At 37.4% G+C, this 23,090-nt stretch overlaps 1 protein-coding gene across 8 annotated transcripts in view; it reads left to right on the top strand.

Moving 5' to 3' along the window:
• ORC3 (origin recognition complex subunit 3) overlaps nucleotides 1–23,090 on the top strand; it is a 70,839-nt gene that overhangs the window by 20,496 nt on the left and 27,253 nt on the right. For all 8 annotated transcript variants that reach the window (XM_042253412.2, XM_042253417.2, XM_012182800.5 and 5 more), the window contains exons 8-11: nucleotides 1,285–1,444; nucleotides 2,690–2,803; nucleotides 10,918–11,051; nucleotides 11,484–11,547. In XM_042253412.2, coding sequence (XP_042109346.1) covers nucleotides 1,285–1,444; nucleotides 2,690–2,803; nucleotides 10,918–11,051; nucleotides 11,484–11,547 — 472 coding nt within the window. The remainder of the gene's footprint in view (nucleotides 1–1,284; nucleotides 1,445–2,689; nucleotides 2,804–10,917; nucleotides 11,052–11,483; nucleotides 11,548–23,090) is intronic.

The raw sequence follows: 23,090 nt of genomic DNA, 5'->3' as shown, positions 1-23,090 counted from the left end.
TACCTATCCACTTAGAAGGTCTGAGTTACATATGTCTCTACTGAGCAAGAAATTTCTTTTTAAATATTATTTTATATGGATTTCTAATGAGAAACAACTTTATGACCTTACTGGAACTTCAAGACAATCCTGTGAGACTTGGAATTAAAATAAATAACCCTATTTTAAAACCCAGTGACATGCTTTTCTCATGCTACATTTTTTTGGATGTAATTTATATTGGCATCTTCTGTATGTTAACTTGCTTAATAGTTACGGCTACATTTGCCTAAACCTATATTGTGTGAGAATCTACTAATATTAATATAATTCTTACTTTGATAGTCCTTCCCCAACCCCCCATTTGAAACTAACATTTCCAGATTCTTAAGACGTCTCTTAATGTTGACACTGAACAGATTTAACATGCTGAAAAAATGCACAGTACAGAATAGTGATATAAAAGCTATACCTTTTAGAACTCAGACTGGTGACTGCTTTTACTATCGAAAGTAAGGGAGAGAACCTTAAGCAGTAATAGAGTGCCAGGGCTTTATACCATGATGGTTGTAGACCTGCATCCGCATCCGGTAGAACACTGAGAAGCAGGAGCTAATATGAGGGAGCAAACAAATGATCAGCCACGATACAGAGGCTCTGACCCACAGGGGCTCTAAGGGATATTGCTGCTCTAGTCTGTGGAAGTCATTTGTGTTCCTACTGGTAATGCTAAGAGTAAATCGTGTTCAGTAAGTTTGAGTTAAGAATGCAGGGAAAGGATGTAGCATATTTAAATTATGTCCATTAAAAATATCTTACATGTTTTTAAGAAAATTTTTCTAAAGCTTAGCTATTATGACGGGATTGACATAGCGTGTAAAAATGTCCATAAGTTAGTGAGCTTCATGTCACTGAACTCTTAGGCTAGATGTCTGACCATGAGGAAGACTGTAGTTATGGCTCAAACTTTGGATGAGAGTTTGAATAGTATCTGACACTTCTTTTAACACTTGATTTTGTATAACCTAAGAGGGAAGCACTTGATCTCTCTGGACCACCATGTTCTTATTGCTAATCTATTAAATAGATTGATTTCAGAGCTAAAATATCCGGGAAATAGCTAGTTCTGTGCTGCCGTAACAGAGGAAAATGAGTGACCTAAAATTTTTTATTATTTAGGATGATCTTCCTTAGCAGTGTGTTATAAAGTAGGCATTAAACAAAGTTTGTCTTATTTTAAAATATGATGTATTGAAATGTATTTGCTAAAGACTTTCAATTTTTGTAACTTCCTTTGAAAACTAGTCAACATCTACATGAATTTCCACTAATACTCATTTTTGGAATTGCCACATCCCCTGTTGTCATCCATCGGCTGCTTCCTCATGCAGTATCATCTCTATTGTGTATAGAACTGTTCCAGTCTTTGTCTTGTAAGGAGCACCTGACTACGGTACTTGATAAGGTAAAAAGAAAAAATTGTACCAGTGCAATAGGATGAAAGGAAAACTTGGAAGAATAGACTATAAATGTAAACGTTAGTGATAAATTTCTGTGTCTCTCACTATGATACTGTATATGTTCCTACACATATTTTTGTATTTTTATTTATTTTATAATGTATAGTTTGGCCTCTTCACTTAAAATATAAGCTTTATGGAAAAAGTAATCATATCTTTCCATATTTACCTACCTATTAACCCTATTAACTAGTCATTACTCAATGGAAAATTACAGGTTTTTAAAATAAATTTTTACAGAATTTAATGACTCCCTAGTAACAGTAGCAATATTTTGACACTTACATTTTATGTTAAATGACTTGGAGTTTTTATGGACTCTTTCTTGTCATGCTGCTCATGACAAAAAGTAAATACTAAGGTATTCCCAGACCTTAGCTCTGTGTTTCTACCTAAGTGGAAATACTCTACGTTAGTATTGACCTTCTGTGAATTGTTGCTGAACTCAGCTCCTTGAAGATGTGCTTTGTGCTGCTATGTAACTTAATAATGAAATTCCACTTATTTAATAACCACTTTGACATTTTTTTCCCCTTAAAGGTGGTATCCACTGACAGTTTAGGGAAATTTTTCCAGCTACAGTATTTAAAGTTGCTTGGTTGTGACCAAATTCAGTTGGCCTTCTATAACTCTGCTTCAGCTTGAAAAGCCTAGTATGACTTCATTTTCAGATTTAAAAACTTCAGTGTAGCCATTGAAAATTAGCTGAGTGATACAAATTTACCAATTTAATATTTTTTAAGTAGACACCTGTTAATTTTAGGTTTCTCATTCAACAGTGCATAATGCGTTACTCTTCATTGCTGTGCATAGATGAAAAAGAAATCTTATCAAATAAAAATTGCCAAAGCCTACAGCTTCTTCAGTGACTTCTGATGGGAGGAAAGAGACTATATAGATGAGATTTTTTGATAGAATTTAATAGAACTTTTACAAATTAGGAATTGAATGAAGGATGATGGACATCTTTGATTTGAAGATGTAGAATGAATAGCTACTTGTGTTGTTGTTACTGTTTTATAAATTATTTTAAAGTTTTGGTTGATATTTGTCATACAAAAATCTAGCTACTGGTATAGCTTTCATAGGTACTGTGTTACAGTATCACTTTTTGCCTCATTATTTACTTGATGTTTATGAAGAGTCAAGACTAACAGGGAGTATGTCCTGCCTTCCTTTCTCTCTTTCAGCTTCTTCTTACAACTCAGTTTCCATTTAAGCTAAGTGAAAAAGTGTTGCAGATTCTGACTAACATCTTTTTGTATCATGATTTCTCAATTCAAAACTTTATAAAAGGACTTCAGGTAAGAAGACACTAGTAGGTTTGAAAGTTCACAGGCTGATTCTAAATAAATTTGTGTGTTATTTCAGACTGACTTTTGAGTGTAATAATTAGGCATTTTAAATGACAAGATCTGGATAAGTAAATTCAAGTTATATTATTCTGTGTTCAATGAATCCTTTGCTATCTTGCATCAAAATGTAGAGAATATGTTAATTCGAATATTAAAACTTGAAAAAGACCTCTCTCCTTTGCAGTGATTCTTAATCATTTGGTTTGGGGATGTGGGGAGGACATACTTTTTTGAGAATCTGATGAGCACTAATGGGCTTTTCTACCCAAGAAATGATATATATAAAGGGTCAGCAAAGTTTTTCTTTAAAGGGCTGTATATTAAATATTTTTGGCTTTGCATGGTACATGTGGTCTCTGTTGAACGTCTTCTTATTTTTTAAACATAACCATATTGGGACTTCCCTGGTGGTCCAGCGGTTAAGAATCTGCCTTGCAGTGCAGATGTGGGTTTTATCCCTTGTTGGGGAACTTAGATCCCAAATGCCTGGGAGCAGCAAAGCCCATACACTGTAGAGACCTGGTGTGCTGCAGCTAGAGAGTCCATGCACCTCAGCAGAAGATCCTCCATGGTACAATAAAGATTCCACATGCCACAACCGAGACCCCACATAGTCAAGTAAATATATTTTTAAAACAATCCTTTTAAGGTATAAAAATGATTCATAGTTCTTGCTGCTGCTAAGTCGCTTCACTCGTGTCTGACTCTGTGCGACCCGCATAGACGGCAGCCCACCAGGCTCCCCCGTGCCTGGGATTCTCCAGGCAAGAATATTGGAGTAGGTTGCCATTTCCTTCTCCAATGCATGAAAGTGAAAAGTGAAAGTGAACTCGCTCAGTCGTGTCTGACTCCTAGCGACCTCATGGACTGCAGCCTACCAGGCTCTTCTGTCCATGGAATTTTCCAGGCAGGAGTACTGGAGTGGGTGCCATTACCTTCTCTGTCATAGTTCCTGAGTCATATAAAAATTGGCTATAGACTGTAGCTTGTGGTGCCCTGCACATGTGTTTGTGTTCATTTTATTTACTCCTGTATACTGTGAATGCATTTTCACTAAGGTTTCAGAAGAAAATTCATGAACCTAGTCTAAATAACACCTAATCTAAAAACAGACTCCATTCTCAGTAATTTAAAAGTTAATAGTACTTCCTTTTCTTGGCAGTTACCTAAAATACCTTAGCAAAGTGTAATTGTTGTGAACACATGCTATTTGTCAAGTTCATTAAAACCTATGTATTAGTAATCTTTAGCCCAAGAGTATAGTAGGATATTTCATGTTCATGTAGTGCCTTAAAGATTACAAATTATTTCGTTTCTCTTATGTATTCTTCCTTTACATTAAACACAATAGTGTTGTATTACATAAGAGTATTAGCTCTTATGGCGAATATGTGTCTTGTTTTTTCAACTTAGACTTTTTAAAAAGAGTATTTTAAAGCAAGAAAATATTATTTACCTTAGCAGTGAAAAGAAAGTGAAAGTCGCTCAGTTCAGTTCAGTCGCTTAGTCATGTCCGACTCTTTGCGACCCCATGATTCCCAGCATGCCAGGCCTCCCTGTCCATCACCAACTCCCGGAGCTACCCAAATTCATGTCCATCGAGTTGGTGATGCCATCCAGCCATCTCATCCTCTGTCGTCTCCTTCTCCTCGTGCCCCCATCCCTCCCAGCATCAGTCTTTTTCCACTGAGTCAACTCTTCGCATGAGGTGTCCAAAGTATTGGAGTTTCAGCTTTAGCATCAGTCCTTCCAATGAACACCCAGGACTATTCTCCTTTAGGATGGACTGGTTGGATCTCCTTACAGTCCAAGGGACTCGCAAGAGTCTTCTCCAGCACCACAGTTCAAATGCATCAATTCTTCGGCATTCAGCTTTCTTTATAGTCCAACTCTCAGGGCCATATATGACCATAGGAAAAACCATAGCCTTGACTAGACGGAACTTTGTTGGCAAAGTAATGTCTCTGCTTTCTAATATGCTGTCTGGGTTGGTCATAACTTTCCTTCCAAGGAGTGTCTTTTAATTTCATGGCTGCAGTCACCATCTGCAGTGATTTTGGAGCCCAGAAAAATAAAGTCAGCCACTGTTTCCACTGTTTCCCCATCTATTTCCCATGAAGTGATGGGACTGGATGCCATGATCTTCATTCTCTGAATGTTTAGCTTTAAGCCAACTTTTTCACTTTCCTCTTTCACTCATCAAGAGGATCTTTAGTTCTTCACTGCCATAAGGGTAGTGTCATCTGCATATCTGAGGTTATTGATATTTCTCCCAGCAATCTTGATTCCAGATTGTGCTTCATCCAGCCCAGCATTTCTCATGATGTACTCTGGATATGAGTTAAATAAGTAGGGTGACAATATTACACCCTTGACATACTCCTTTTCCTATTTGGAACCAGTCTGTTGTTCCATGTCCATGTCTATATGCTTCCTGACCTGCATATAGGTTTCTCAAGAGGCAGGTCAGGTGGTCTGGTATTCCCATCTCTTTCAGAATTTTCCGCGGTTTATTGTGATCTACACAGTCCAAGGCTTTGGCATAGTCAATAAAGCAGAAATAGATGTTTTTCTGGAACTCTCTTGCTTTTTCGATGATATAGCAGATGTTGGCAATTTAATCTCTGGTTCCTCTGCCTTTTCTAAAACCAGCTTGAACATTGGAAGTTCACGGTTCACGTATTGCTGAAGCCTGGCTTGGAGAATTCCGAGCATTACTTGACTAGCGTGTGAGATGAGTGCAATTGTGTTGTAGTTTGAGCATTCTTTGGCCTTGCCATTCTTTGGGATTGCAATGAAAACACATTTTACAGTCCTGTGGTCACTGCTGAGTTTTCCAAATTTGCTGGCATATTGAGTGCAGCACTTTCACAGCATCATCTTTGAGGATTTGAAATAGCTCAACTGGAATTCCATCACTTCCACTAGCTTTATTTGTAGTGATGCTTTCTAACGCCCACTTGACTTCACATTCCAGGATGGCTGGCTCTAGGTGAGTGATCACACCATCGTGATTATCTGGGTCATGAAGCTCTTGTTTGTACAGTTCTTCTGTGTATTCTTGCCACCTCTTCTTAATATCTTCTGCTTCTGTTAGGTCCAGACTACTTCTGTCCTTTATCGAGCCCATCTTTGCATGAAATATTCCCTTGGTATCTCTACTTTTCTTGAAGAGATCTCTAGTCTTTCCTGTTCTGTTGTTTTCGTCTATTTCTTTGCATTGATTGCTAAGAAGGCTTTCTTATCTCTCCTTGCTATTCTTTGGAACTCTGCATTCAGATGCTTATATCTTTCCTTTCCTCCTTTGCTTTTCACTTCTCTTCTTTTCACAGCTATTTGTAAGGCCTCCTCAGACAGCCTTTTTTTTTTTTTTTTGCATTTCTTTTCTATGGGAATGTTCTTGATCCTTGTCTCCTGTACAGTCAGGAATCTCCATCCATAGTTCAGGCATTCTGTCTGTCAGATGTAATCCCTTAAATCTATTTCTCACTTCCACTGTATAATCATAAGGGATTTGATTTAGGTCATACCTGAATGGTCTAGTGGTTTTCCCCACTTTCTTCAGTTTAAGTCTGAATTTAGCAATAAGGAGTTCATGATCTGAGTCACAGTCAGCTCCCTGTCTTGTTTTTGCTGACTGTATAGAGCTTCTCTATCTTTGGCTGCAAAGAATATAAGAAGTCTGATTTTGGTGTTGACCATCTGGTGATGTCCATGTGTAGTCTGCTCTTGTGTTGTTGGAAGAGAGTGTTTGCTATGATCATGCATTCTCTTGGCAAAACTCTATTAGCCTTTGGTCTGTTTCATTCCATATTTCACGGCCAAATTTGCCTGTTACTCCAGGTGTTTCTTGACTTCCTACTTTTGCATTCCAGTCCCTAATAATGAAAAAGACATCTTTTTTGGGTGTTAGTTCTAAAAGGTCTTATAGGTCTTCATAGAACCGTTCAACTTCAGCTTCTTCAGCATTACTGGTTGGGGCATAGGCTTGGATAACTGTGATATTGAATGGTTTGCCTTGGAAACGAACAGAGATCATTCTGTTGTTTTTGAGATTGCAACCAAGTACTACATTTCAGACTCTCTTGTTGACCATGATGGCTACTCCATTTCTTCTAAGGGATTCCTGCCCACAGTAGTAGATATAATGGTCATCTGAGTTAAATTCACCCATTCCAGTCCATTTTAGAAAGTCGCCCAGTCGTGTCCAATTCTTTCCAACCCTTTAGACTCCAGAGTCCATGGAATTCTCCAGCCAGAATACCGGAGTGGGTAACCTTCCCTTCTCCAGGGCATTTTCCCAACCCAGGGATCGAACCCAGTCTCCTGCATTGCAGGTGGATTCTTTACCAGTTTAGCCACCAGGGAAGTGTGATGTTAAATGAAATTGAGATATAACAACTTTCTAATTTTACTTCTCTCATTCATTTCATTTCATTCATTTGTTTGTTTACTTCTTAAGCGCTGGGCTAACCCCTGGAGATACAGAGGACAAAGAAATCTGTCTTCAAATTGCTTATTGTTTACTGAAAGAGGCAGAAAAGTAGAACTGTAGCTCTTGAGTAGTCAGTGCTATTAGAGAAACATGCCTGGGGATTCCATAGAGAACAGAAGTGTATCCTAAGGAACAGGAGCTTGCTGGGTCAAAGCTGGAAAGGCAACAGTAGAGAGAGAGAGAGCTCTGTTGGAGGGGTACTACTTCCCTGGTGGCTCAGAAGGTAAAGAATCCACCTGCAATGCAGGAGACCCAGGTTTGATCCCTGGGTTGGAAAAATCTGGAGAAGGAAATGTTTACCCACTCCAGTAATTCTTGCCTGGAGAATCCCATGGACAGAGGAGCCTGGCAGGCTACAGTCCATGGTTTGCAAAGAGTTGGACACAACTAAGCACAGGATAATAGTCTAGACAAGTTAGGAGAAGGGCTAAACTCAGGTAGTGATGATGAGACTAGGGAGAAGGAGACAGATTTAAAGATGAGACAGAATCTTGTGGCTGATGGGATATGTAAGAGAGGAGCATCTTACATACACACAGGTTCTAGCTTAGCAGATGGTTTGGTACCATTTATTAAGTGTATGTGTTTAAATAAAGCCAAGAACCCATTTGTCAGAAAAGGATGTTTCTTTCTATGTATGGTAAATTTAGGGCACTTTGGATATAAAAATTTGTACCCAGGAGAAAGATCTGGACTATAAATACTTAGGATTTATCATTGAAAGGTAGGGGGTTGAAGCTGTGTCATGAGGATGAAGTATCACCTAGAGGAGTGAGGAAAGAACTAAGAACAGAACCCTAAAGCAAGCTAAGTATAAGAGTGAGCAACGGAAAAGGAGACTAGAAATAGTAAGGAAAGCCAACAGGAAAATGTTTCACTGAAGTCAAAGGAAAAGGAAATATACACTGTAGGCTCACATACAATTGAGAAAATGAGTAGAAAAAAAAGCATGTTAGGGCTTTCCTGGTGGTCCAGTGGTTGGGAACCCACCTGCCAATGCTAGGGACACGAATTTGATCCCTGGTTGGGGAAGATGGCACGAGAGCATTAAGCCCTGGCGCTGCAACTACTGAAACCCATGTGCCTAGTGCCTGTGGTTGCAACAAGAGAAGCCACCATAGTGAGAATCCTGCATACGACAACTAGAGAATAGCCCCCACTCACTGCAACTAGGGAAAGTCTGGGCAGCAATGAAGACCCAACACAGCCAAAAATAGAAATCAATGCATATGAATAAAGATTATTTGTTAATATATTAACCAGGTTACTTAATCTTTCTGTGTCTCAGTTTTATCATCTATAAAATGAAGGGATCTGATTAGATGATTTTTTTAGGTTCCTGATTATTTATGTTAGGTACTTTATTAAGTATTAACATTGCTCCATTGATATGTATTATTATCTCCAGTTTTGCACTTGAGAAACAGACTTAGATTAAGTAGCTTGGCCAAGATCAGTCAGCAGAATCTCAGTACCCCATTTGTCCAGTTTTCCTAATCATCACTTGTTCCATTGCTCAGTCGTGTTTGACTCTTTGTGACCCGATGGACTGCAGCATGCCAGGTCTCCTTGTCCTTCACCATCTCCTGGAGCTTGCTCAAACCTCATGTCCATTGAATTGGTGATGCCATCCAACCATCTCGTCCTCTGTTTGTCTCCTTCCCCTCCTCCTGCTTTCAATCTTTCCCAGCATCAGGGTCTTTTCTAATGAGTCAGCTCTTCGCATCAGGTGGCCAAAGTACTGGAGCTTCAGCATCAGTCCTTCCAGTGAATTCAGGATTGATTTCTTTAGTATTGACTGGTTTGATCTAGGGACTCTCAAGAGTCTTCTCCAGCACCACAGTTCAAAAGCATAAGTTCTAAGGCTCTCAGCCTTTTTTATGGTCCAGCTCTCACATCCATACCTGACTCCTGGAAAAACCATCGCCTTGACTATATGGACCTTTGTCAACAAAGTAATGTCTCTGCTTTTTAGTACGCTTTCTAGGTTTGTCATAGCTTTTCTTCCAAGGAGCAAGTGTCTGCAGTCACCATCTGCATTGATTTTGGAGCCCAGGAAAATAAAGTCTGTCACTGTTTTCACATCTGTTTGCCTGGAAATGATGGGACTGGATGCCATGATTTTCATGTTTTGAATGTTTAAAGTTTAGCTTTTGAATGTAAATTTTTATCATCAGTGGGAAATACTCTGTGTAAGTCTTTATTTCTATAGAAGGTGCAATAGAGCATGTAATCACTGTATGTTTAAGTCCTTCCCTCATTAGGTAGATATAACCAACTTGTTAATTGACCCAAATATTGACAACACACTTGAACTAAATAGCTGAGTGTCACTGGGTTCTTGACTTTATCTACAGCTGTCCTCTAACTTAGGTGACTTAGTTCCAGCCCTCTTCCCAGCAAGTCCCATATTGTGTTTGGTTTTTACTTTTGTCATGTTTAAAAAGTAGTATTAACATTGAAATAAATATAATCACATTAATATAACTGTATATAAGCAAGGAAGAAGACTGTTAGTATGTGGAACGATAATGTAGCATTTGGCACGAACAGTCTCTTTATTTTGTACTTGTTTCCAACTTAGGCTGCCCCTTTGCATTATAGCCCTATACCTCCTGTAGAATGGACTGTTCTGGAGGGTTTTCTTTAGTCTTGGATATTTGGTCTTCAGCTCTACAGGCTCAAAAATTCATTATCAGTTTATGCATGAAAGGTCAAGCTCAAACACCTTAAGACTAATATATAAGCTAGCATGTTAATTTATTAATTTGTGGTGGGGAATACTGTTTTCCAGTGACCAGAATTTGTTTTCTACTCTATCTAGGGAGCTCTCTCTTTGGTACAAGGTACCTGGAAAAACCAAACTGGTCATGAGAAGCTTGCTTAGAGTCAGGAGTTTTTAACATGTGCATAGTCTTGTAAAATACATCTTACGAGTTATGGTAGAAGCTGGAAAATCAGTCCCCCTTGTACTGGAGAGACCACAGCATTCTACTTATAGGACTACACGTAGCTACCAAATATGTGCTGTCTTTTCCTCCATGACAAAACTGAGTTTTGAAAGATACACTTTCTTTGGACATGTCTCATTTTTTGTTATTTATTTATTTATTTATTATCAGTAAGCAAGCCTTCTGCTATTGTAGCATTTGTTTTTTTAATTTAGCAGACCAGTTTTTACACCAATTTTAGATTGGTATTTTTTTAGGAATATTTGAGCATCTGTTAGACTATTAGATCACACCACAGTCACATTTCCATCACAACTATTGTTAATTGTAAGTGAGCAGTTTCTGCAGATAGCTGATCTATCCACTTATGTTCGTTTCTTTCAGTTTATACTTCAGAGACTACAATTTTCTGACCTTGTCCGCAAAATTGGAGCCCTAAAATATTCTAGGTGTATAGCCATTTATGCATTGTTTGTAGTTTTATTGTGACATTATTAAATATGTTAGTGCCATAAATACTTTCGCTGTTTAAAAAAAAACGTAATATTGAGCAGACATGGGGCAAGAGATTTACTGTCAAATATAGCAAATATATTTAATCTTCACTTTTCTTTCAGCTTTCTCTATTAGAACATTTTTATTCCCAGCCCCTCAGTGTTCTGTGCTGTAATCTCCCAGAAGCCAAGAGAAGAACACATTTTTTATCTGCTAATCAATGTGAGAACATCCGACGTCTTCCATCATTTAGAAGGTAAAAAGAGAAGTACATATTTAGTATATCTTGTAAAAGAGTTGGGGCAAAATAAGGGATTTCAGAGCCAGTTAATTTTGAAGTGGGTAAAGGAAAAAGAACTTTTTTTTTAGAGCAAAATAAAACACTTTGTTTTTAATTGAGATATTTGGCATAAAGAAAAATATTTTTGCAGGGGGGCATAATTTGCAGTATTGTTACTTTTTATAAGTAACATTTCTTGTTTGTGGAGTTTATGGCCTTTGTTTAATATTAGACCCCTAGACTAAGAAACCCACCTGATTTAAGGACTTGACCATGACTTGAATTTATTTTTGAAAAGAAAGAAAAGATTGTAGCCACCAATCTAGGTAGTTCTTTATTTCCATATGCTATTCAAGTATTTAAAATTTTCATTCTCTGTTTTTGTGTATGCGGTGGTAAAAATTTTAGATATGTGGAAAAGCAATCTTCACAAAAGCAAGTTGCACTGTTGACCAGTGACAGATCTTTGAAGGTAGGAATATGGATATATTTGTTGCTGTTTTATTCTTTTTTTTTCCTTCATGAAAAAAAATATGCACAAAAATTTACTGAGTTTATTTTTAAAAAACTGTACACTCTAATATGCATTGCATAGTGAAGTATTGGATCTTGATAATCCTATAGAAATGTGATTGTTAAAGGTGGTATAAAACCTCAGTTCTAAAGGAAGACCTTTTTTTTTTTTTTAATCAAGAAGGAAAAGCTAGAACATGAGGTTTCTCCTGTGGTCTGTTTTGGAAACACTTGCAGATCTCAACTTTCTTTTCCACATAGTGGTTTTGGAATCTGTAGGTGGTCTCATTTTAATGTTCTTGTAAGGGCTGTCAGAAATAGAAGCCATGCAACTTTGGGCCCTACTGCTAAGTGGATATTGATTTGATTTGGGAAAAAATATATCATTACATATTGATAATATAGTGCCAGGAAAGATGTAATGAGCTTAGAAAATTATGAGTTAACTATACAGCATGGGGAATATCAAAAGAGGGAGTTTTTTTCTTTCTTAAATAAATAATACTTGGACCTGGTACATAATTCAAAGATAAAGATAATATACAGTGAAAAGGTTCCCTCCTGCCTTAGTCCTCCACTACCCACTTACCCTCCCTGGATATAGCCAGTGTTGCTAGTTTCTTATGTATTAGTCTTTAGATATTTTCCACATATACAAGTAACAAGTAATTATATATATTTTGGAGGTTTGTTCCCCTGTCTTACAGAAGATAAACACATACACTGTTTTGTATTTTGTTTTCTTAATCTTGGAAATCATTTTATATCACTACTAAAGAATGGCATTGTATTTTTTTTTTAGATTAACTTTCTTTATTGTGATGTAGTTGATATGCAATATTGTATAAGTTTCAGGTGTACATCATACAGCTATTTATAATTTTTAAAGGCTACACTCCACTTACAGTTGTAAAATATTGGCCATATTCCCTGTTGTACAGTATATCCTTGCAGCTTATTTATTTTATACATGTAGTTTGTACCTCTTAATCACATTCCCCTAACCCTTCCTTCTCTCTACTGGTGACCATGTCTGTGAGTCTCTTTTTCGTAACATTCACTAGTTTATTGTTTAGATTCTAGGTATAAGTGATATATAGTATTTGTCTGACATATTTCCCTTAGCATAATACCCTGTAAGTGCATCCATGTTGTTGTAAATGGTAAAAGTTTCATTCTTTTTTGTGGCTGAGTAGTATTCTACTGTATATGTATTCTCACATCTTTTATCCATTCATCTATTGATGGACACTTAGGTTAAACATTCAGTGCGTGTATCATTTCAAGTTAGTAGTTTGGGGTTTTTTTCAGATACATATCAAGAAGTGGAATTGCTAGGTCATATAGTAGTTCCGTTTTCAGTTTCTTGAGAAACCTCCATACTATTTTCCACATTGTCTGAACCAATTTACATTCCCCTTGACAGTGTACAAGAGTTTCCTTTCCTCCACATCCTTGCCAGCATTTGTTATTTGTGTTCTTTTTGATGATAGCCATTCTGATAGGTGTGAGGTGCTACCTCATTGTGGTTTTGATTTGCATTTCCTGGTTGATTAGTGTTGAGAATCTTCATGTGACTGTTGGCTGTCTGCATTTACTCTCTGGAAAAATGACTTCAGTTCTGCCCATTTTTTAATCAGATTATTTATCTTTTTTTGAAGTTGAGTTGTATGAGCTGTTTATATATGTTGGATATTAATCCCTTATCAGTAGTACCATTTGTAAATATTGACTCCCATTCAAAAGTTGTCTTTTCGTTTTGTTGGTTTTCTTTGCTTTGCAAAAGCCTTAAGTTTAATTTAGGTCCCATTTTTTTGTTTTTGTTTTTGTTTCCTTTGCCTTAGGAGACAGAGCCAAGCAAATACTACTACGATTTATGTCAGTGTTCTGCCTGTTTTCTTCTAGGAGTTTTATGGTTTTCAGTCTTATATTTAGGTCTTTAATTCATTTTGAGCTTATTTTCATATTTAGTGTTATAGAATGTTCTAATTTTATTCTTTTACACATAGCTATAAGAGTGGCATCATATTTTATTGAATGAATGTACCTTCACGTATTTAACAAGTCCCTTACAATTAGAATGTGTGATGTCACACTTATTTTCAGACTCTTTATACCTTTTTAAGGAAAAAGTTTATTAGAAAATTGTAGTAAAATTAAGATGAGATTGAGGTTAAGCCCTAGCACTCTGTGGGTTTTACTGATACAAACTATTTTTTTTTATTGGAGGATAATTGCTTTATAATGTTATGGTGGTCTCTGCCATACATGAATGTGAATCAGTCATAATTATATACATTAATATATCCCTTTCCTCTTAAGCCTCCCTCCCCTGCCACTCCACCCATCTAGGCTGTCACAAAGCACCAGGTTGGGCTCCCTATGTATTAAATTTTGAATAAAAGAATAGTAGTTCCTGGAGGGCATATGTTCTATATAGGTAAAGACTAATTTACCTCCTTTTAAAAAATTCTCAAAATATATTGAGAATGGCTTCTTTTTGATGTTGTTCAGCTATAGTTTACATACGTAATTATAATGCAAAATGGCTTTTATCAAAAATTATTTCTGATGCAGAATCCACAATAGGCCATAATATAAAATCACTTCTAGATTGGATTTAATAATCATTTTAATAAACTCTGTAATCTTTTCAGAGCAGTATAGGAAGTCTTCAGACACTAAAGTAGGTTATTTCGATACAGAGGAAATTTAAGAACCAGTGGGAAAGGATGTGTGCATGTTATTGAGTGTTTTGAGATTAGACAACTTAGCTATATTGAGTCAGTGAGTTGCCAAGTGTATTTCCAGCTAGAAGTTTCTGTCAAGAGTGTACTTTCAGAGGTCAAGAAGAGATTTTTAAAGAGTACCTTTAGCCATTAAGATGACAAAAGGAGAGAATGTCTAGGCTGGCCTGTTGCAGAAATTTGCTGTGTTCAGTAGCTCAGTAGTGTCTGACTCTTTGCTATTTCATGGACTGCAGCACTCCAGGCTTCCCTGTCCTTCACTGTCTCCCTGAGTTTGCTCAAACTCATGTCCATTGAGTCGCTGATGCCATCCAACCATCTCATCCTCTGTTGCCCCCTTCTCCTCCTGCCCTTGATCTTTGCCTGCATATTTGTCTTTTTCAGTGAGTCAGTTCTTCACATCAGGTGGCCAAAGGACTGGAGCTTCAGCTTGAGCATCAGTCCTTCCAATGAATATTCAGGGTTAATTTCCTTTAATCTCCTTGCTGTCCAAGGGACTTTAAAGAGTCTTCTCCAGTAGCATAATTTGAAAGCATCAGTTCTTCAGCATTCAGCGTTCTTTATGATCCAGCTCTTATATCCATACATGCTGCTGCTGCTAAGTCGCTTCAGTCGTGTCCAACTCTGTGCGACCCCATAGATGGCAGCCCACCAGGCTCCTCTGTCCCTGGGATTCTCCAGGCAAGAATAACTGGAGTAGGTTGCCATTTCCTTCTCCAGTGCATGAAAGTGAAAAGTGAAAGTGAACTCGCTCAGTTGTGCCGACTCTTAGCGACCCCATGGACTCCTCCGTCCATGGGATTTTCCAGGCAAGAGTACTATTAGGGTCCATGACTACTGGAAAAACCATAGCTTCAACTATATGGACCTTTTGTTGGCAAAAATTATCTCTGGTTTTTAATATGCTGTTCAGGTTTGTCATAACTTTCCTTCCAAGGAGCAAGCATCTTTTAATTTCATGGCTACATTCACCATCCACAGTGATTTTGGAGCCCCAGAAAATAAAATCTTTCACTGTTTCCACTTTTTCCCCATCTATTTGCCATGAAGTGATGAGACTGGAGGCCATGATCTTCGTTTTTTGAATGTTGAGTTTTAAGCCAGCTTTTTCACTGTCCTCTTTATTAGAGTGGTATCATTTGCATATCTGAGGTTGTTGACATTTCTCCTGGCATTCCTAATTCCAGCTTGTGATTTATCCAACCCGGCATTTTACATGATGTACTCTGCCTGTAAGTTAAATAAGCAGGGTGGCAATAAACAGCCTTGGCATACTCCTTTCCCAATTTTGAACCTGTTCATTATAGTCTAATATTAACTTTGCTTTTCAATAACTTTGTGTATTTTCTAAGCATTTATTTATACTGTGCTTATGTTTCTTACAGTTTTCAGACCTGTTTGTTATCATCTTTGCCATATTCACTTTGGGATTGCATATTTAGTCATTTAGAGGTGTATTTTCTTGGGACTTACATAGTAAGAAATATGAAGGAGCAACAAAGATTTGCACCTTAAACCTGAAAAAATTTTATGTTGGCTGCCTGCTGAATTCAAGGGACAGAAGTTATCTCTGAAAAATTAATGTGCTGGTTTTTCTAGTTTAGGCCAAAAGTATCTTTGAATATTTTATTCTTATTATAGTGCTTTTCTTTTTATCTTTTTATAGTTTTGGTTTAAAATTCATGATAATTTTATATGTATTTTTCTACAATAAAAAAGATTGGAAAGAAATGCCAGATGATAATCAATAATATAGTGCTGCATGATACAGGGGAAGATTCATCTCAGAAATCTTGTGTTTGAACTCCAGCTGCTCAGTAGCCATGTGTACTTAAGGAAATCACTTACCCTGTTTAAGCCTTAATATCCTTGTCTCTGAATTTATATTAATCCCTAGTAATGATTTCTCCATAGGGTTAGTGCTAATCAGTCTATTCAGCAAATGAGAGTGAGTTTAAAACAAACAGAACAATAAAACTTTTATAAATGTATATCAGAAATAGTTACTATTTATTTTTCACCATGATAAAAAGATATAAATTAAATATACTGTTTTATATATTATATAACATATAAAATACAAAGTGTATATAATACTCTTATATAGTCATATAGAGTATATAGTTATATAGACTTACCTCCTATTAGTTTTGTGCTCATTTTCTACATTTATATTTCTGAGACATAGATCTCAAAGTGTAATCTAGTGAAATTTATATTCTTTATATCGGGATTGTTTCTGCCCTAAAAATCTACTGGTTGTCTACTCTGATGAACTAAGTGATTGCTCGAGACCGTAGCATATGTCAGAATCACTCGGAGCACTTGTAAAATGCAGGTATCTAGGCTCCATCCCCAGAGTTTCTGATTGTGTAGCCCGGTGCTCTGCCCCAGGAATTTGCATTTCTAGAAGGGTCCCAGGCAGTGCTGATGCTGCTGGTCTGGAGGCCTTTCTTTGAGAACCGCTGACATAGACCACTCCCTAGAAGAGAACATCATCTATTGTCTCCCTTTACCCTGTTTTCTTAGGTCTAGAAATAAGCTAGTAAATGCCAGCCTAAACAAATGATTCATCTCAGCTGTCTTCTGACTAGACTCAAGATGTTAAAAAAAAAAAAAAGGCAGAAAAACTCACTTCAACTCCCTTAAGATTAGGGACCCTTAGTTTCATAGATAACTGCTTTAAAATTGTATACCAGCTTTGTATTTCATAAACTTCAGGAATGAGTTTTTTGAATGTACTTAAATCTAAAAATTTAGCTAACTCAACCATGTACATTTGTAGAAGATTCATTAAGAAGTTCAAACTAAGATGAGACATTAGAAGGCACATATAGTTGATGAAGGAGTCAAGATTCTGTGCATTCTCATTTCTGAGTAGTCTGTCCCTTGAGCAGCTGTATAGTGCAGCTGTGTACAATGCCTGGAAAGTACGCTCTCATAGCTAACAATTAGGTTCTTCTAAGTTTAAACAGAGTAAGATTGTTCAAGCTCCGATTGATTCAAACTCTGATGTCCCAATAGCTTTCAAAGCCTATAATAGAAGTTTAACAAATAATCTTTGACGTTTCTTTTAGAATACTAAGATTTTATTTACTTGTTCATTAAACAGATTAATAACTTTTCTTCTGACTGGTTAAATCATTTACATTCCTCATTGAAAGTTCATTTTAGTGTATAGGTTTAAATGAAATTAAATCAGGCAGTCTATTCTGGTAAACAGCTATAGGATTTAAATGAAACAGCAAGAACAGTGACTGGATATATTTTTACAGTGTTTCGTCCCAAAGTTTTGCTTTAGTAATGAAGCTTTCTTTTTTTTTTTTAATATAAATCTTTAATTTATGAAACTCTGTTTCATGAAAAATTGAGCTTTCAGACATGCCTTAAACAGAACTTTCAAATTCACCATGATAAGAGATAAAATTTTTACTCTTTCTTGTGCCTGAAATTTTGTTTGAAGTCAAATATTAAGGAGAGTTTAGATTTTAGCCTCATATCATATTTGCATAATTTTTATCTGATAATAAAAAAACTGGTTTTTGATATACTGAAAAGATTTTTTTTTAGTAAGTAGTGAAAAATTATCTTGCTTTCTATGAGAAAATGTTTTGGTGGCGGGAGAATATTAACAGCTTTTCCCAATTAGTAGTTTTTATGTCTGTCCCAACACTGTATCTAAGATTAGGTCTATTTTAATCTTGTGCCCTCTAAACCAGCCACATTCTATATTAGTAATAATGATTTGCTATCCATGTTGATCCTGTCTTGTCAAGTAATTAATTATGCTCATTATGTAATGAGTGACTAATTTCATATACCTTGTGTAAGAAAATAAATTTATGTGTTTTTATTCAAGTCTTATTTAAAGCTGTGTGGCATCTTCTTAAAGCATTAAACTTCATGGTATGTAGAAAACTGAAATTCAGTCTCTTGCAGGTGACAGCTGAAGTTTTATTATTTTGACTAGTCAGTATTTCATGTCTCTAAGCTTATGTGCCTAAGTTGATTTAAAGGCATAGATCATGGCATCTGGTCCCATCACTTCACAGGAAATAGATGGGGAAACAGTGGAAATGGTGTCAGACTTTTTTTGGGGGGGCTCCAAAATCGCTGCAGATGGTGATTGCAGCCATGAAATTAAAAGACGCTTACTCCTTGGAAGAAAAGTTATGACCAACCTAGATAGCATATTCAAAAGCAGAGACATTACTTTGCCAACAAAGGTCTATCTAGTCAAGGCTATGGTTTTTCCAGTGGTCATGTATGGAGGTGAGAGTTGGACTGTGAAGAAAGCTGAGCACCGAAGAATTGATGCTTTTGAACTGTGGTGTTGGAGAAGACTCTTGAGAGTCCCTTGGACTGCAAGGAGATCCAACCAGTCCATTCTGAAGGAGATCAGCCCTGGGATTTCTTTGGAAGGAATGATGCTAGAGCTGAAGCTCCAGTACTTTGGCCACCTCATGCGAAGAGTTGACGCATTGGAAAAGACTCTGATGCTGGGAGGGATTGGGGGCAGGAGGAGAAGGGGATGACAGAGGATGAGATGGCTGGATGACATTACTGACTCGATGGACGTGAGTCTGAGTGAACTCCGGGAGTTGATGATGGACAGGGAGGCCTGGCGTGCTGCGATTCATGGGGTCGCAAAGAGTAGGACACAATTGAGGGACTGAACTGAACTGAACTGAAGAGCTGGGAGTAAGAGAATGTCTTAAAAGTTGTAACATAATTACTATTAGAAAGATAACCTGGTACAGCATGCTTATTTTATTGAATTCAAGTGAGGAACTGGAGCCAAGAGAAAGTGAAATATCTGAAGTCGCAGGTGAGTTAGAGGTAGTTTAGTATGCTTATCACAAGTTTGGTGGAGACCTGCCTTTCACCTTTCTGCCTACCTCTTCTTTCTGTTTTTTTGTTTTGTTTTGTTTTGATATAGAACTAAAGGATAAGAGGAGGGGAAAATCTATTTGAAAAAATAATAAAAGGGGAGGAAAAGAGAAAATCTCTCCAAACAAACTACCAAGTGTGATCAGACAAGCTAGGTGTTAGCAGGGTAATGTGTGAGAAATTGGCAGTTTCAATCCAAACCCTTCCTCAAGTGTTTCTGATATAAATGCCAGGGTAGCGGTATGGAGGCCAAAGGACTGGGAGAGACTAGAAGATTAGCACTCCTTCCACCCAGGGAACTAGGAGAAAGCCATGGTTTGCTGTTCTCTAGGTAGCTACCATGTGAGAAGTCAAGCCTGGAATCATCTTCAGCTAAAATTTCTCTCTAATGAGAAAAATAACGCTTAGTTCTATCAAGATGATAAATGCTGTGTTCTTGGACAGCTGATGCATTTTAATCCTAAAATTTGTTTGTTTTACCAGCTTTCAATGAGCAGTGAATTAATTGAAAGGAATAAGTTGCATAAATTTAGTCACTTTTACATACTTTGATTTAGTTTTCTTGAGCTCACCCTTTACCCCATGCATATAATTCTAGACACAAAAGGAAAGAAGAGAAAGAAATGCAAGAACTAAGTATCGTGGCACATATTATTCTACTAATCATGTTTTATTTACCTATATATATATTTAAGTTTTACATAGTCATTGGCTTCTGTAAAAAAATGTAAATAATCCTTAATGATGGAGGCCTTGTCATATGAGTAAACAGTAATGATTTTTGAATGAATGACGGACAGACATAATTTATGTGACTGGAAATGGCATATTTAAATGGTTGTATTGTACATTGCCAGCACTCAATATGCCAGCAAATTGGGAAAACTCAGCAGTGGCCACAGGACTGGAAAAAGTCAGTGCTCATTCCAATCCCAAAGAAAAGCAATGCCAAAGAATGCTCAAACTACCACACAGTTGTACTCATCTCACACACTAGTAAAGTAATGCTCAAAATTTTCCAAGCCAGGCTTCAATCGTACATGAACTATGAACTTCCACATGTTCAAGCTGGATTTAGAAAAGGCAGAGGAACCAGAGATCAAATTGCCAACATCCGCTGGATCATTAAGAAAGCAAGAGAGTTCCAGAAAAATATCTATTTCTGGTTTATTGACTATGCCAAAGCCTTTGATTGTGTGGATCACAATAAACTGTGGAAAATTCTGAAAGAGATGGGAATACCAGACCACCTGACCTGCCTCTTGAGAAACCTATATGCAGGTCAGGAAGCAACAGTTAGAACTGGACATGAAACAACAGGCTGGTTCCAAACAGGAAAAGGAGTATGTCAAGGCTGTGTATTGTCACCCTGCTTATTTAACTTATATGCAGAGTACATCATGAGAAATGCTAGGCTGGATGAAGTACAAGCTGGAATCAAGATTGCTGGGAGAAGTATCAATAACCTCAGATATGCAGATGACACAACCCTTATGGCAGAAAGTGAAGAAGAGCTAAAGAGCCTCTTGATGAAAGTGAAAGAGGAGAGTGAAAAAGTTGGCTTAAAGCTCAACATTCAGAAAACGAAGATCATGGCGTCTGGTCCCATCACTTCATGGCAAATAGATGGGGAAACAGTGGAAACAGTGGCTGACTTTATTTTTCTGGGCTCCAAAATCACTGCAGATGGTGACTGCAGCCATGAAATTAAAAGATGCTTACTCCTTGGAAGGAAAGTTGTGACCAACCTAGATAGCATATTAAAAAACAGAGGCATTACTTTGTCAACAAAGGTCCATCTAGTCAAGGCTATGGTTTTTCCAGTAGTCATGTATGGATGTGAGAGTTGGGCTATAAAAAAAGCTGAGTGCCGAAGAATTGATGCTTTTGAACTGTGGTGTTGGAGAATACTCTTGAGAGTCTCTTGGACTGCAAGGAGATCCAACCAGTCCATCCTAAAAGAGATCAGTGGTGTTCATTGGAAGAACTGATGTTGAAGCTGAAACTCAGTACTTTGGCCTACTGATGTGAAGAGCTGACCCATTTGAAAAGACCCTGATGCTGGGAGGGATTGAAGGCAGGAGGAGAAGGGGACGACAGAGGATGAGATGGTTGGATGGCATCACCAACTCAATGGACATGAGTTTGGGTAAACTCCCAGAGTTGTTGATGGACAAGGAGGCCTGGCGTGCTGTAGTTCATGGGGTTGCAAAGAGTCACACGACTGAGTGACTGAACTGAACGCACATTGACTGGCAACTGACAGCTGGCTATCAGTGTGATTTTTTACGTTCTTGGTGGTTTTATTTTTTTAATCTGAGCCAGCATGTGCAAATAGAGAAATTTTACATCATAAATTCAGACTTCTGTCTTCTTTTGAAAAACTAAATCTGGCTCATATCCGGCAAGACAACAGTGGTTGGTCTTTTTTTTCCAGCAGTTGCTCTTACTGAAGAGAGAGATTGCGTGTTGCCTTCCTTTCATTCACGTACTACTTCATTCAACAAATACTTCTTGAGTGCCTACTGTGGGCCAGGTATTAATCTAGTACAGGAGTGAACAAAACAGGCGAACCTCCCTGCCTTTGTGGAGCTTACCTGCTATCAAAGTGAGTAGGTAAAACATTTTTGTGAGTAATAATTGCTAAGAAGAAAACAGTGAAAGAGAGAAAGGGAGTACTGGCAGTGTGCACAGGGAATGAAATTGAAACTTTAAATAAGAGCCTCTTCAAGAAGGTGAGCTTTGAGTAAAGAGGAAGTTATAGGGCACCCCATTCAGGAATCCAGAGGAAGAAAATTCTAAGCAGAGCCACAACAAGTGGAAGGGACATGAGGTTGGAGCTTGTCTGGCATGTTTGGGGAAGAGCAAGGGGACTGTGTTTGCTGTTTTTCCTACAGCTCACTGTTTTCCCATATCTGTCTCAGAGATCAGTAGAGACCAAGAGGTCTTCATGTTTTAAGAACAGAAGAAAACATTTCTTTGGTAAAGAATAAATATTTCTAGGCAGTGCATCTCTGTTGAAAAGACCATCCGAACACAGTTAAGAAATAAAACCGTGGCAGCTATGACTATGGTATGGAAAAGATTCTGGAGGAAAAATTTAATGAATAGAAAACAGGAGAACTATTTCAACAGGCTATGTTTCTGCATGAGTGTGATGTGATGCTGCTGTAATGTATGAAGAGGGAGATTTTCTCATGCATCAGGACCTCTTACAGGCTGAAGTTTTTGAAAATATGTTCATACAGTGCTTTAGGAATTGTTGCCCTGCACACATAAAGGCATTTGCAGGTAGCTGTCGCAGTAAGACAAAGAACTTAGAGGACAGGTTACATGAAAAAGTTAAATTAGTCATTGGTGATGTTTTCTGTTGCAGCTGATAAACACACAGGTATAAATAACAGTGGAATCTTTCTTATATGGAGTTAGGTTCTGAAGTCAGCACATTAAGTCAGAGATTTTGGATGGTCAAAATTACTGTTGAAGATCCCTTAGAAAGGTATAACAGATCTCTCAATTAGTCCAGTGTAGCCAGTTTTATTTCCAGCGTTGGAATCATAACTCCCATATCCTCAGATGAGATAGTCTGCCATGTTATAGGAACAAAACAAAAGAAGACAAAATGTTTTTTAAAGGCTAGAAGTCTAATCATCACAGGGATGTGAGGCACAGTGGAAAATGTGAAGGTACTAAGACTGTCTGGGAGAAAACATGTTTGTATCTTTCCTTTTCCACTTACTCCAGGGCATCTAGTTCCTGGAGTGTGCAACATTGCCCATACTGTGTCAAGTATTTCTTTTCTTTCCGCATCCAAGTAAATTTAGTGAAGATGTCATTCATTTCTACTGTATCACCCAGTTATTTG

The sequence above is a fragment of the Ovis aries genome, chromosome 8, assembly GCF_016772045.2.
Source record: "Ovis aries strain OAR_USU_Benz2616 breed Rambouillet chromosome 8, ARS-UI_Ramb_v3.0, whole genome shotgun sequence".
NCBI lineage: Eukaryota > Metazoa > Chordata > Mammalia > Artiodactyla > Bovidae > Ovis > Ovis aries.
This window is presented reverse-complemented; position numbering and strand designations above follow the sequence as displayed.